General features: G+C 44.9%; 3 protein-coding genes across 3 annotated transcripts; 1 reads left to right on the top strand and 2 right to left on the bottom strand.

Annotated features, from left to right (window-relative positions):
• Window positions 1–3,201: 3,201 nt before the first annotated feature.
• Window positions 3,202–3,849, top strand: LOC115644151 (olfactory receptor 6M1-like). The gene has a single exon (XM_030548268.1). The coding sequence runs from the start codon at window positions 3,202–3,204 to the stop codon at window positions 3,847–3,849; it is 648 nt and encodes a 215-aa protein (XP_030404128.1).
• A 1,366-nt stretch (window positions 3,850–5,215) lies between these two features.
• Window positions 5,216–5,791, bottom strand: LOC115644150 (olfactory receptor 14A16-like). Its single transcript, XM_030548267.1, has one exon. The coding sequence runs from the start codon at window positions 5,789–5,791 to the stop codon at window positions 5,216–5,218; it is 576 nt and encodes a 191-aa protein (XP_030404127.1).
• Window positions 5,792–14,491: 8,700 nt separating this feature from the next.
• On the bottom strand, window positions 14,492–15,427 carry LOC115644155 (olfactory receptor 14A16-like). Its single transcript, XM_030548271.1, has one exon. The coding sequence runs from the start codon at window positions 15,425–15,427 to the stop codon at window positions 14,492–14,494; it is 936 nt and encodes a 311-aa protein (XP_030404131.1).
• Between the last annotated feature and the right edge of the window lie 234 nt (window positions 15,428–15,661).

Below are 15,661 nucleotides of genomic sequence, written 5' to 3'. Positions count from 1 at the left end.
TCTCCAATAAGTTCCTGGACTGCATTGCAGACAACTTTTTATTTCGGAAAGTTGAAAAAGTTACTAGGGGGGAAGCTGTTCTAGACTTGATTTTAACAAATAGGGAGGAACTTGTTGAGATTTTGAAAGTAGAAGGAAGTTTGGGTGAAAGTGATCATAAAATCATAGAGTTTGCAATTCTAAGGAAGGGTAGAAGGGAGTACAGCAGAATAGAGACAATGGATTTCAGGAAGGCAGATTTTGGTAAGCTCAGAGAGCTGATAGGTAAGGTCCCATGCGAATCAAGACTGAGGGGAAAAACAACTGAGGAGAATTGGCAGTTTTTCAAAGGAACACTATTAAGGGCCCAAAAGCAAGCTATTCCGATGGTTAGGAAAGATAGAAAATGTGGCAAAAGACCACCTTGGCTTAACCACGAGATCTTGCGTGACCTACAAAATAAAAAGGCGTTATATAAAAAATGGAAACTAGGTCAGATTACAAAGGATGAATATAGGCAAATAACACAGGAATGCAGAGGCAAGATTAGAAAGACAAAGTCACAAAATGAACTCAAACTAGCTATGGGAATAAAGGGAAACAAGAAGACTTTTTATCAATACATTAGAAGCAAGAGGAAGACCAAGGACAGGGTAGGCCCACTGCTCAGTGAGGAGGGGGAAACAGTAACGGGAGACTTGGAAATGGCAGAGAGGCTGAATGACTTCTTTGTTTCGGTCTTCACTGAGAAGTCTGAAGGAATGTCTAATATAGTGAATGCTTACGGGAAGAGGGTAGGTTTAGAAGATAAAATAAAAAAAGAGCAAGTAAAAAATCACTTAGAAAAGTTAGATGCCTGCAAATCACCAGGGCCTGATGAAATGCATCCTAGAATACTCAAGGAGTTAATAGAAGAGGTATCTGAGACTCTAGCTATTATCTTTGGGAAATCATGGGAGACAGGGGAGATTCCAGAAGACTGGAAGGGGGCAAATATAGTGCCCATCTATAAAAAGGGAAATAAAAACAACCCAGGAAACTACAGACCAGTTAGTTTAACTTCTGTGCCAGGGAAGATAATGGAGCAGGTAATTAAAGAAATCATCTGCAAACACTTGGAAGGTGGTAAGGTGATAGGGAATAGCCAGCATGGATTTGTAAAGAACAAATTGTGTCAAACTAATCTGATAGCGTTCTTTGATAGGATAACGAGCCTTGTGGATAAGGGAGAAGCAGTGGATGTGATATACCTAGACTTTAGTAAGGCATTTGATACTGGTCTCGCATGATATTCTTATAGATAAACTAGGAAAGTACAATTTAGATGGGGCTACTATAAGGTGGGTGCATAACTGGCTGGATAACCGTACTCAGAGAGTAGTTGTTAATGGCTCCCAATCCTGCTGGAAAGGTATAACAAGTGGGGTTCCACAGGGGTCTGTTTTGGGACCGGTTCTGTTCAATATCTTCATCAATGATTTAGATGTTGGCATAGAAAGTACGCTTATTAAGTTTGCGGACAATACCAAACTGGGAGGGATTGCAACTGCTTTGGAGGACAGGGTCAAAATTCAAAATGATCTGGACAAATTGGAGAAATGATCTGAGGTAAACAGGGTGAAGTTCAATAAAGATAAATGCAAAGTGCTCCACTTAGGGAGGAACAATCAGTTTCACACATACAGAATGGGAAGAGACTGTCTAGGAAGGAGTATGGCAGAAAGAGATCTAGGGGTCATAGTAGAACACAAGCTTAATATGAGTCAACAGTGTGATACTGTTGCAAAAAAAGCAAACGTGATTCTGGGATGTATTAACAGGTGTGTTGTAAACAAGACACGAGAAGTCATTCTTCCGCTTTACTCTGCGCTGGTCAGGCCTCAGCTGGAGTATTGTGTCCAGTTCTGGGCACCGCATTTCAAGAAAGATGTGTTGAAATTGGAGAGGGTCCAGAGAAGAGCAACGAGAATGATTAAAGGTCTTGAGAACACGACCTATGAAGGAAGGCTGAAGGAATTGGGTTTGTTTAGTTTGGAAAAGAGAAGACTGAGAGGGGACATGATAGCAGTTTTCAGGTATCTAAAAGGGTGTCATCAGGAGGAAGATGAAAACTTGTTCACCTTAGCCTCCAATGATAGAACAAGAAGCAATGGGCTTAAACTGCAGCAAGGGGGATTTAGGTTGGACATTAGGAAAAAGTTCCTAACTGTCAGGGTAGTTAAACTCTGGAATAGATTGCCTAGGGAAGTTGTGGAATCTCCATCTCTGGAGATATTTAAGAGTAGGTTAGATAAATGTCTATTAGAGATGGTCTAGACAATATTTGGTCCTGCCATGAGGGCAGGGGACTGGACTCGATGACCTCTCGAGGTCCCTTCCAGTCCTAGAGTCTATGAATCTATGAATCTATGAGTCTATTTGAACCAAAAGCATTTCTTGAGATTAACAGCCATTATTAAAGCAGTAGATAGTAACGGATAGGCAGAAAAAGGTTAGGACAAGTTAACTCTCTGAGGAAGCTGAGTCAGGAACTCTGGGTTGAGAATTGGCCCTGGGCCATGGGAGAGGGAATCTCAGAGAACGGGACCCAGGAGCATTTGTGAGGTGGAAGGTTGTGAAAGGGGAGGAAGGGGATTAGGGGCTGAGAGTTTTGTTTGGGGGTCTGAACTGTATGAGGCAGAGGGAAGGAGAGAACCGAGGACTAGAGTAAGAACATTCAGGAGGTGGTGGACGTGGCAGAGGCTGGAGTCAAAGGGCCTGAATCTCCTCTCCCTGAAACCAGACATACACCACTGTAACACCATGGACTTACCTTGAGATGAATGACTGGGAAATCAGCCCTATTGACTCCAGTGGAGTTACTCCTGATTTACACCAGGATGAGTGAGAGGGAAATCAGTTGACTGCAGTGAAGTATTTCTAACTTTTCTTACCGTTGGTACATTTGGGTGCTGATTTATTGTGCACGGCTAGAGATCAAACCGGGGCTCAGATCCTCACACCAGGGACTCCAAAGCTCAGTAGAGTTCAGTCCACCTACTCGCCCTTGGGGGAAATAAAGTGGCAGCGTTATCAACCACAGTGTTTAGTTCTCAGTTAGGCATCAGCCTTTGAAGTGGTTGGAGTCACGCCAAACAGATTGCACTGTGAATGTGCATGGCGAAAGGAGGAGCTGGTTGAAAGCTGTTTCTGACTCGCAGCCCCATAGCTGCTGAAAGGAGAATGTTCTGGCCAAGAAACCTAGGCTGGAGAACTTCCTATCAGAGGAATACCATCTCCTTTTATGGCTGCCTGGCTCAGTCTTACTTCTATTTCCTGCTGGGCATTTCAGAGAATGTCTTGTTGGCCATGATGTCCTGCGATCAATATGTGGCCATATGTTACCCACTGAACTATAGCACCATCATGAATAGAAAGGACTTCATATGGTTGGTGATGGGATCATGGCTTCGGGGATTCTTCTGCATCTTGGTCCCTACCATGATCAAACTTGAATTGCCCTGCTGTGGCCCCAACATCATCAACCATTTCTTCTGCTACCATGCCCACTTTTTATACCTCACCTGTGCAATCATCCAGCTGGTGCAATTCATCGACTTCATCATCTCGCTGTCTCTGTTGCTAGGATCCCTGCTGCTGAGGGTCATCTCCTACTTGTATATTATCTGCACCATCATCCTTATCCCATCTACGAAATGCAGGGAAAAAGCTTTCTCCACCTGTGTGTCTCATTTCACTGTGGTTACCACTGGGTACGGCACCTCCATCTTCATCTACATCAGGCCCTCACAAGTCCCCTCTTTGTGGGTTTGTCCCCTGTCTGGTACTGAGAGAAAACCAGATGTGGTTTTGTCCAGTATCACGGACTAGGGAGGCATGCAAGGTCACATTGGTGGATGGAGACACAGCTTTCCCAGAAGTACCATAATGTCCAATATTCTGGGAATGCATCAGTGGCCAACCTAGTTGAGAGCAGAGTTGGGCAACATTTTTCCAAGCCATTGGCAGATTGTTTAACTCAGCTAAAAACATAGTAGCATCTGTCAATGGCAGAGAAATGATTGAGATACACCCAGAAAATCATGGCAGGTTATCCGCACCACATGCTGGAGAGGAAAGCGAACCTGCTCAAGGTCCCTGCCAATCTAACCGGGGGAGAAATTCCTTCCTGACCACGACATGATGATCAGTTAGATGTTGATCATTTTGGCAAGAACCAGCCAGCCAACCACCCAAGAGAGAGAGATAATGGCTCAGTGCCACCTCAGAGCCCTGGCACATCCCACCCAATGCTTCAGAGATTAAAAAAAAAACCTCCCAGAATACACTGGGTAGGGGGGGAAGAATCCCTTCCTGATAAGACGTATGCTGCAAGTGGAACCCAGGGTTGCTGAGCCCTGCCCTCCACAATCACAAGCAGACCCGTCATACAATCTCACTCAGACATGTGTCCAGCTCTCTCTTAAAATGAATTTGGTCACTTGCCCCCCACAACTTCTATTTGGAGGCTGCTCCAGAACCTCGCCTCACTGGTGGATAGAAACCTTCCTGTAATTTCTAGCCAGTCTCTTCATCACTCACACAACCAAATGTACATGTAAGACAGGATGATACAGTCTGGCTCTTTGTCCCCCTTGAATGGTTAGGCCACAAATGGTGGTTTATAAGACAGTGGGCCCAGTTGCCAGCTGGTGGGAATGGATATACAGTTCCATTGGAAGCAGTAGCTCAGATCCACAGATGCTGAAAATTTCTTTAGTGCCACCAGAGTCAATGGAATTACACGGATGTGTTGAGGATCAACCCCAAATGTCTTCTCTCATCTACCCCAGTGTTACACCAGTCTGACTCCTCAGGTTCCAGTGAAGCCACTCCTGATATATACACACAAGCAAGACAACTCCAATCATTGTTTTCAGTGACCATGGAACACATGCTAGTGGCCAAGCAGTGTAACGGGTATTGTTTTCACACACAATGAAAGTCTGATTCCTTTTGCGCACACAATTTACACCCATTTAACTCCACAACTGGACCAGATTTTCTACTGGTGAAAATCACCCCAGCAGCAGTGATATCAGGGGAGTTAATCTGGATTTGTATTGGTGCAACTGAGATCAGAATGAGACCTGGTTGTGTGCAAGCTGTTTTGTCATGGAAATCACGGACATTAATGAACAAATACTACAAAAGCAAGCTTTTATTAGAGAAAAACAGAAAATTAATTCTTGGTGACTTACTTACACACAGTCAGTCTCCTCAGGGCAGCTTTCATCTCCTTGTTCCTCATGCTGTAGATAATTGGATTCATGAGTGGTGGCAATACAGAATAAAGAACAGCCATCACAAGATTCAGAGCAGATGGGGAGTTGGAGGTGGGTTTTAGATAGGCAAATACGCCAGTGCAAACAAGCAAGGAAACCACAGTGAGGTGAGGAAGGCAGATGGAGAAGGCTTTATGCCGGCGCTGCTCAGAGGGGATTCTCAACACTGATTTGAAGATCTGAACATACGACACAGTGATAAAAATAAAGCAGCCTAAGACTAAACATATACTAAAGACAATAAGCCCAACTTCACTCATATATGAGTCAGAGCAGATGAGTTTGAGTAGCTGGAGGATCTCACAGAAGAACTGATCCACCGTTTTGCCTCCACAGAAGCTCGATGCAAATGTGTTCCCCGTGTGTAGCATAGAGTATAGAATCCCACTGATCCAGGCACCAACTGCCATTTGGACACAAGCTCTGCTGTTCATCATTGTCTCATAGTGCAGTGGTTGGCAGATGGCAACATATCGATCATACGCCATGACGATAAGAAGGGAATAATCTGCTACCAGCAAGAAGAGGAGGAAAAAGACTTGAGTAACACATCCAGCATAGGAAATGGACTTGATGTTCATGAGGGAATTGGCCATGGATTTGGGGATGGTGACAGAGATGGAGCCAAGGTCTACGAATGACAGATTCATCAGGAAGAAGTACATGGGGGTGTGAAGGTTGTGGTCGTAGACTATAACCATGAAGATAAGAAGATTCCCCATCAGGGCTGCCAGGTAAATCACTAGAAACACAACAAAGTGCAAAATCTGCAACTCCCGAATTTCAGAGAATCCCAGGAGAAGGAACTCAGTCACGGTGGTTGGATCGGACATTTTCTTTCTCAGGATGGGGAAAACAGCCCCACTGACTCCAGTGGAGTTACTCCTGATTTACACTGGGGTGAGAGAAAGTAGAATCAGCTCAATGGACTCGAGTGCAGTTACTCCTAATTTACACCAGGGTGATAGAGAGAAAAATTAAGAACAATTGCTTTCAAGGTATTTGTATATCTCTGTCACCCAGAGGTGGGCGAGCTCTGGATAACAGTGTATAAATGTTACTACCCTCAGTTTATAGAGGGGAATTGGGGGTCTGCCTGGCCATATTCTGTTGTCAGAGGCACTGCTGCAAATGTGGGGTAATTTCACTGCATGCCATGGAATTACTCCCACTTTATACTGCGCTAAACTGGAGCAGCATCTCACATGGAGGTGACCCAACCCAGTCATAATTACACGGTAAACTCAAGTTAGGAATACAGCCCAGGAGCTCTGATGCTCCATCCCCTGTTCTAGACAGATTTCCACGCTTGGTGTGAGAGACAGACGGTCCAGTTCCCTTCTGCTTCTCTAACCACTCAACTAAACTCTCTCCCAGAGCTTGGAAGAGAACCCAGGAGTCCTGACTCCGAATTCGCCCCCCTGTACTAACCCAGTAAATCCAGAACCCATCCTGGAGCTGAAGATACAGGCCAAAGTTCTGGCTTACCCACTGGACTCAACTCCCTCCCAGAGCTGGGAACACAAGTGACGTGTCATGACTCCCAGTCCCCTCCTCTAACGACTGCATCAGACTGTATCTCATCCTCTGTCCCAGTGATTCTCCATTGCCATCAGGAATGACTGCTGCGAGTGACAATGGAGAGTCATTGGGCTAACGAATTCAAGTGAGAATGATTCTCCAGAGTGGTACTTGGGGCCCTCACCTGTTGTCTGGAAGATTTTAAGTCCCTGCTCCAAGTGACTAATTATTTATAAAAAGTGGAGCAGCTTCAACAGGAGAGACTGAGACAGTCTGATTTCAGAACAGGCCATAGCCTAGCGCAGGGGTCAGCAGCTTTCAGAAGTGCTGTGCTGAGCCTTCATTTATTCACTCTAATTTAAGGTTTCACGTGCCAGTAATACATTTTAAAGTTTTTAGAAGGTCTCTTTCTATAAGTCTATAATATATAACTAAACTATTGTTGTATGTAAAGTAAATAAGGTTTTCAAATTTTTTAAGAAGCTTCATTTAAAATTAAATCAAAATGCAGAGCTCCCTGGACTGGTGGCCAGGACCCAGGCACCGTGAGTGCCACTGAAAATCAGTTTGCGTGCCACAGGTTGCCTACCCCTGGCCTAGTGGTTCAGGTACCCTACAGTGAAGTGAGAAATCAAACCCCTTCTCCTCATCAGTCAGAGGGAGGGATTGAATCTGAGTTTCTCACAAGCCAGCAGAGTGCCCTAACCACTCAGCTTCAAGTTATGAGGGGTGCCTGTCCCACAGTCCTTATGAGAGACAGAAGTAGAACACCCATATCTGGTTCCTCTCCTCTACACACTGGACTGAATTTCCACACAAAGCCACACATAAAACTCAGGAGGCCTGGCTCTCATCCCTGCTTCTTTACCCACTAGCTCCTAATCCCTTTCCAGAGCTGGGGATAGAACCCAAGAGTCCTGGCTCCTAGTCACCATTACTCTTTGCCACTTGACTCAACTGCCCTTGCAGTCTTTTAATAGACAGAAGTGACAATAAACTGAGAACTAGACACAAATTGATGATAGATAGATAGATAGATAGATAGATAGATAGATAGATAGATAGATAGATAGATAGATAGATCAACAAACTAATACAGAGACACAATTAAGAAAAGAACAGATACAGAGAGTGCAAGAGAAACACAGAACTAACAGCAACTAACAGATAGATAGAGAAGTATAAAACTAATTGAGAGAGAAAAGCACAAACAGACAAACAGCAATAAGAACAAACTAATATATACAGAGAGAAAAGTATCAATGAGCTGATAGTGTTTGTCATAATTTTTGGACTACTTTAATGTAAACTCCTTAATCCATTCTAAAACAATGTGTCTCAATTTCATCAATTTCCCCACTCCCAGTAAAAGGAAACTGAGGCACAGATATTCTGCTCTCTCTTTCTGAAGGTAAATTCTTTGGACTGCCTCAGTTTCCAATGCCTAAACTGAGCTAAGAGTGAAACAATGAAAAAAAAATCTGTTGTCACTTACAATTTCATCCTTAGAGTGCCACTGTGTAACTCCCAAATATATTTAATTGCAAGAGCAAACTTATGGTGCTAGTCAATGTGGAATCCTCCCAGACTGAGATGTCTTTTCTCCTCCAGCTACACACTGCAATTGGTATCCCTCTCTCTCTGTAGCCCCATACACACTGCTCTAGCCACCAATCTCTCTGTCTAATGCCCTTATCACTGTACTATGAGAAGCCATTCCCCGACTGCACTGAGGCTGAGCTGCTGGAAATACACTGAGATCTGTGCTGTCTGCAGATGAGCTGTGTGTCAAAAAGGCTGGTGCTGCAGGAAGGTGATTTATCCATGTCTGTTTTCTAAGGCTTGTGAGACTCACTGCCTGGAGCCCTCAACAGCCCAGAGGCAACAATTAATTTCTCTTGCCATCTACTTCCTCGAAGAGTTTCCAGAAAATAAAACAATCACAAGTACAATGAGGCAGCAGGATCTAGAAGAAAGATTGTGAGGCAAACACTGCGAGCACACAGGACTGTACCCCAGATGTCTGTCATCAATTCCTCACCCTGCTGCTGACCTGCTGTGTTACCTTGGGAAAGTCCTTCCCTGGGGCTGTCTTTTCCCTTCCACCCTTTGCCTGTCCCTGGGATGGAGACTGTGTCTTACCTAATATAATTGGCCTCTCATATCAGGTTCAACTATCAGACAATTAATTAATTAATTAATTAATTAATTAAATTATAAGCTATGGTCCAAGGTGTCCTGAGATCTGATCCCAACTATTCCTCTGACTCTTTCAGTCCCTTCACCACTCCATTCCTCAGTTGTCATCCCTACAATGAGGATAAGAGTTACAACTTTAAGTAGCTGTAATAGTTGAAATAGTTACATCTACCAGTGTGATATATGCCATCATGTACCAGCAATGCCCCTCTGACATATACATTGGCCAAACCAGACAGTCTCTACGTAAAAGCATAAATGGACCTCAATCAGATGTCAAGAATTATGACACGCAGAGCACAGGGTTGCATCCCTGATACTCTTGGTTATTAGCCATTGATGGATTTTTCCTCTATGAACTTATCATATCTAGCTATCCATCCATCCCTATACAAAGCTTTCCATCTACTGATCGATCAATCAAACTAAGGTTTTTCTACTGCCAGACATTACCATGGTATCAGAGCACTTTCCACATAAAAACAGTTACCATATCAAAGTCACACATGGGTTCTCTGGCTCTTCTCCTTTTCTCAGAGTGGAAAGTAAACATTCTGCCCCTGCTGCAGCCCCAAGGCCAGAGGAGCTCTCTGCCCCCACTACTGACCCAGGACTGGAAGAGCTATCAGCCTTCACCTGGCTATGGGGCTCAAGGTGTCAGCTGCTGCCCCTAGCGGCAGGGCTGTTTTTCTATAATGGATCCTTGGCTTTAACGAACAAATGGCTTGGATCCCCATGGGTTGGTTATAGCGAGGATGTACTGTATTTTGTTGGTTGGTTGATTTGTTTCTTTGTTCCAGATGTTTTTGGTGGGTGGGGATTTGGGAGGGCGAGGTATGTTTGATTGGAGGGGAGTATCCATTTGATGTCATCAAGTATTGGGTACTACCAGATCAGGCCCCAGACGGAGCATGCACCTATTTTCCCCTGGTTCGTGGATCGCTAGCAGACACAGGGGCCTCCCTGACTGGACTTAGGCATCTCTCTCTGAGCTAGCACACACTCCTCTCCTTGGCATCTCCCATTGGCTAGCTCAGGCATCTCCCCTCTTAGCGTGCTGGATTTTTTGACTCCCATTCTAAAATATCTGTCTCTCTATATCTATTTTATAGGGAGCCCAGAGACCTGACTTAGGCTGTGTGTGATCCTATTTGTCCCAGTGATTTTCTAGGTGCCTAAAAGTTAGATGTTGCTGCATTGCGGGTCACCATGCCTGGGTTAATAAGTTTTGGACACCTATATCCTTTAGAAAAACCTACTAGGCACCTAAACACCTTTCATATCTAGGCCTTAAGGGATGAAGTGCAAGTGTCTATACTGGGCAGTGATACCCTGGTATGAAGCTGTGAGTTGATGGACTTATGATCTTCAATATCCACCAGAGATCATAGAATCACAGAAATGCTGGGCTAGGAGGGACTGAAAGGAGAATTGGGTGCCTGGCTCTTTGAAAATCCCTTTTTAAATTGCTGGAAAAGAATAATCTTCCTCTTTGAAGAACATGCCCATATCTCTGCTGATTCCACGGCTGGTGCCAGCCCAGCTGATAGAGAAAAGTGAACTCTGTCTTTTGTAGGTAGCTTATAGAATCACAGAACCATAGAAATGTGGGGCTGAAAAGGACCCCGAGAAGTTGAGGCAAGACCTAGTAAACTTAGGCCAGTCCTGACAGATGCTTGTCCAAACTCTTCTTCAAAAACATCAGTGGTGGGGATTCAAATCCTCCCTTGGCTTCCTATTCCAGAGTTGAACTGTTCTTAGAGTTAGTAAACTTTTCCTAATCTCTAACCTAAATCTCCTTGCTGCAGATTCAGCCCATTACTTCTTGTCCTATCTTCAGTGGACGTGGAGGACAATTGATGATCATCCTCTTTATAATAGCCCATAACACATTTGAAGACTGTTATCAGATCCCCACTCAGACTTCTTTTCTCTTCCCAGTACAGCAACTGCCATTGAGGATATGGTCAAAGAGCAGCAACATCCCTTGTGCCATATGCTAAACCATATGATGGGACACAAATACAATAAGGCTCAGAACTTCAAATCTATCATATTCCCCAAGTAGCTTTGAAAATTCCCTTCAAAGGGACTGGACGTCCAATTCACCTTGGCAGCTTTTACCAAGGCCCGTGCTGGATTCTCCATCCCTTGATATCTTCCGATCAAGACTGAATGCTCTTCTGGAACATGCATTCATGAAAAATTAGTTATTGTGCTCAAGACGGGGTTAACTCGCTTGTGATCTATAGGAGGTCAAAAGACTCAGATTGAGTGAGCTAATGGTCCCTTCTGGCCTTAAATGCTATGAATATTCTCCAAAAATTTCCGTTGATGGGACCTAGGATTCAGAGTTCTCTTGGGACCTTTAAAATTCTAGACTAAAGCCTGTTTTCCATCTTTCATTAATTTGCTCCTTAACTGATCGCCCTTGAGAACTAAATCCTTCTTTTCACCTATAAAGCAAGTACACTTCTCCAAGACAGTGTGTCTGACACATAACCTGGAAGTGTCACATCTAGGGAGAGGACAGGAGGTTGGTCTAAGATCAGAGATGCGATTTTCTAAGAGTCCTGAGGAGTTAAACACAAGTTCCCTAGGACTCCTTTAGCTCCATTAGGCCCTACTCCAGAAGGGAGCCACAGTGTTAACTGTTGAACAATATACCCACATCCAGTTCCTCTGGGACAGAATGCAGGAGATCTGGTTTGTTGGAACATATTCCTGATAGAGGAGGTATTAAAGAAGCAGCTCAGAAGCTGTTCAGGAGGGGTGAGCATGGTGATCGATGGAGCTGGCAATTCATTTGGTTATAAGCTGGATAATCCCTTTTCATGTGGCTTGTCCCGTCTGGTACTGAGACAAAACCAGACGTAGTTTTGTCCAGTTTCATAAATGAGGGACATATGCAAGATCACACTGGCGGAAGGGGTCATGTAGGCACGGGCAGGGCCACAGCTTTCCCAGAAGTACCAGAATGTCTGGTATGATGTTGCATCCCATAATGATTTATAGAAATATGCTTATGAGTGTAAATATGACATGACTGGAATATGTCTTATGCTAGATGTGCCAGGTAACATAACTCTGCAAAGGTTATGATCTACTGGATATATTCATCCTAATTACATGCATGTATCATTTTTGTATTTGAAGTTATGAGTGTGGCTATGTACTTTTTTGATTTTAAGTAGCCTCAGTGAAGCAGTTGGTCACCTTCTTGAGAAAAGACTATTCTCAGTAAGAGCCCTATCAAGAAACACTTCAGTTAACAATGAACTCTGAGAGATGCCAATCCACATCTGAGCTTTCCTGGGACTGTGGCATTGGCTGGTAAAGTTCTGAGTCATGCATGGACATGTGACTTGCCCATGTGACTCCAAAACTTCGTCTTGCAGCATGGATTTAAGCCGGATAAAGACCATGCATCTTCGATCTCCAGGGTGCAGAGGGACTAGGAATGGGCATCTCTGAGATGATCCAGGAATAAACCTGCCCCTCCTCTCACTAAGGAGTCCCTCCCCTCTTTGGTCTCACTCCCGCTGCTGTTCTGCTGTAGCTTGATAGGCAACATCAGCCTCTGATTAGTGCAGGAATAAGGTCCCCTGAAGTTCTCAGGCCACTTGCCTGTCTGTGAGGGTCACCATCTAATCAAGGCTGGCACCTGGGGGACTCAACCAGAGACATCTAGGGCCCAAAGTACGAGCTTCTACAGCTTGAACTGAACAGCCAGGCCGTCTGACAGCCACTGGAACAGCCTCCTATCCTCTAGGTGTGGCACAGAGGGGCCTCATAACACACACTGCCCATGAGTGCAACACTGCACAGCTGCAGGGGTCAAGGGCTCCATCTGAGCTGGAGTCACTTCCCTCAGCCAGGAGGAAAAGGTGTCACAGATAGTTGTACTAATGCAATGCTATGGACTCTACTGGAGTTTATTCTCTGTGTGGCCCCTTCTCCTCTCTCCTGTCCCTGCACATCCATAAAGTCACAGAGTCACAGAGTTCAAGGCCAGAAGAGACAAGCAGATCATCCAGTCTGACCTGCTCTATGCCATCACCACCCGGCACCCACAGACCAAACCCAACAACTGAAATTAGACCAAAGTGTCACAGCCCTCAGGAGACTAAATGGTTCTGTGCTACTGGCAGACAAGAGAAGAGACCGAGGGGCACCAGTGCCCAAAGCGCCCACAATGGCAGAGAAATGATTGAGAGACACCCAGAAAATCCTGGCAACTGACAATCACCACATGCTGCAGAGGAAAGCGACCCCCACCCCTCAAGGTCCTTGCTAATCTGAATACGAGAGAAATTCCTTCCTGACCCCCACATGGTGATCAGTTGGACCCTGAGCAAGTGGGTAAGAACCAGGCAGCCAAGCAACTGAGAGAGAGAGAGAATGTCTCAGTGCCACCTCAGAGCCCTGGCACAGCCCAACCAATGTCCCATTTCCAGCTAGGGCTGCCCTGAATGCTTCAGTGATTAAAAAAGAAAACAAACCTCCCAGAATACACTGGAGGAGGAAGAATCCTTTCCTGACCCCTGCCAGTGGCCAGACAGAACCCTAAGAACGAGCTTTTGGGGACTTAAGACATACACCACAAGTGACCCACAGGGTTGCTGAGCCCTGCCCCCTAGCATCACAAGCAGCCCAGTCATACAACCCCACTCAGTCATACAATCCCACTCTGAAATGTGTCCAGGTCGCTCTTAAAAGTAATTCAATCATTTGCCCTGCACAACTGCTATTGGGCGGCTGCTCCAGAAGTTCATCCCACTGGTGGTAGAAACCTCTCCATAATTTCTAGCCAGTCTTTCCATCTCTCACACACCCAAATGTGCATGTGAGCCAGGCTAACACAGTCTGGCTTCTAGTCCCTCTCTAGTGGTTAGGCCACAAATGGTAGTTTATAAGACAATGGACCCAGTCCCCAGCTGGTGGCAATGGATACACAGCTCCATTGGAGGCAGTAGCTTAGATCCACAGATGCTGCAAATTGATTTAGTGCCACCAAAGTCAATGGAACTACACTGATGTGCTGAGTATCAACCCCAAATGTTTTCTTAACTACTCCATTCTTACACTAGTCTGACTCCTTTGGGTCCAATAAAGCCACCCCTAATTTATACACACAAGCAAGACAACTCCAATCATTGTTTTCACTGGCCATGGGATGGATGCAAGTGACCAAGCAGTATAACAGGTATTCTTTTGGCATGAAATGAAAGTCTTTTTCCACTCACGCACATACTTTACACCCATTTAACTCTACAAATGGGCCAGATTTTCTGCTGGTGTAAATCACCCCAGCAGCAGTGACAGCAGCAGAGTTAATCTGGATTTGCATTGGTGCAACTGAGATCAGAATCAGACCTGGTTGTGTGCAAACTGTTTGGTCATGGAAATAAACTACATAAATGAACAAATACAACATAAGCAAACCTTTATTAGATAAAGACAGAAAATTAATTCTTTGTGAATTGCCTACACCCAGTCAGTCGCTTCAGGGCAACTTTCATCTCCTTGTTCCTCATGCTGTAGATAATTGGATTCATGATTGGTGGCAATACAGAATAAAGAATAGCCATCACAAGATCCAGAGCAGATGGGGAGCTGGAGGTGGGTTTTAGGTAGGCAAAGACGCCAGTACAAACAAACAAGGAGACCACAGTGAGGTGAGGAAGGCAGGTGGATAGGGCCTTATGTCGACCCTGTTCAGAGGGGATTCTCAACACTGATTTGAAGATCTGAACATACGACACAATGATAAAAATAAAGCAGCCTAAGACTAAACATATACTAAAGGCAATAACCCCAACTTCACTCATATATGAGTCAGAGCAGGTGAGCTTGAGTAGCTGGGGGATCTCACAGAAGAACTGATCCACCATGTTGCCTTCACAGAAGGTCAATGCAAATGTGTTCCCGGTGTGTAGCACAGAGTTGAGAATCCCACTGATCCAGGCACCAGCTGCCATTTGGACACAAGCTCTGCTGTTCATCATTGTCTCATAGTGCAGTGGTTGGCAGATGGCGACATATCGGTCATATGCCATGACGGTTAGAAGGGCAACATCCTCTCCCAGCAAGAAGATGAGAAAAAAGACTTGAGTAACACATCCAGCATAGGAAATGGACGTGGTGTTCATGAGGGAGTTGACCATGGATTTGGGGATGGTGACAGAGATGAAGCCAAGGTCTACAATGGACAGATTCATCAGGAAGATGTACATGGGAGTGTGAAGGTAGTTGTCAAGGGCTACAACCACAATGACAAGAAGATTACCCACCAGGGATGCCAGATAAATCACTAGAAACACCACAAAGTGCAAAATCTGCAGCTCCCGAACTTCAGAGAATCCCAGGAGAAGGAATTCAGTCACGGTGGTTCGGTTGGACATTTTCTTTCTCAGGACATGTCTCAGGATGTCTGCAGAGGGAAGGACAAGACCAAGGGCCAGGATTAGATCAGTAAAATAACCCTCCTTTTGTGAAATCCATCTTAATTTCCTTGAGTCAGACCCCTAGCTTGTGAAGATTGGTGTAATACAGGAATGAGGATGGGGAAAACAGCCCCACTGAATCCAATGGAGTTACTCCTGATTTACACTGGGGTGAGAGAAAGTAGAATGAGC

This window comes from Gopherus evgoodei, unplaced genomic scaffold, assembly GCF_007399415.2.
Source record: "Gopherus evgoodei ecotype Sinaloan lineage unplaced genomic scaffold, rGopEvg1_v1.p scaffold_92_arrow_ctg1, whole genome shotgun sequence".
Classification (NCBI taxonomy): Eukaryota; Metazoa; Chordata; order Testudines; family Testudinidae; genus Gopherus; species Gopherus evgoodei.
Note: the sequence above shows the minus strand (reverse complement) of the source record. Positions and strands in the feature narration are given on the sequence as shown.

Bases quoted from the DNA above. Each gene is read 5' to 3' on its own strand.
- LOC115644150 (XM_030548267.1), bottom strand. From the start codon at position 5,791: ATGGCGTATGATCGATATGTTGCCATCTGCCAACCACTGCACTATGAG.
- LOC115644155 (XM_030548271.1), bottom strand. From the start codon at position 15,427: ATGTCCAACCGAACCACCGTGACTGAATTCCTTCTCCTGGGATTCTCT.
- LOC115644151 (XM_030548268.1), top strand. From the start codon at position 3,202: ATGTTCTGGCCAAGAAACCTAGGCTGGAGAACTTCCTATCAGAGGAAT.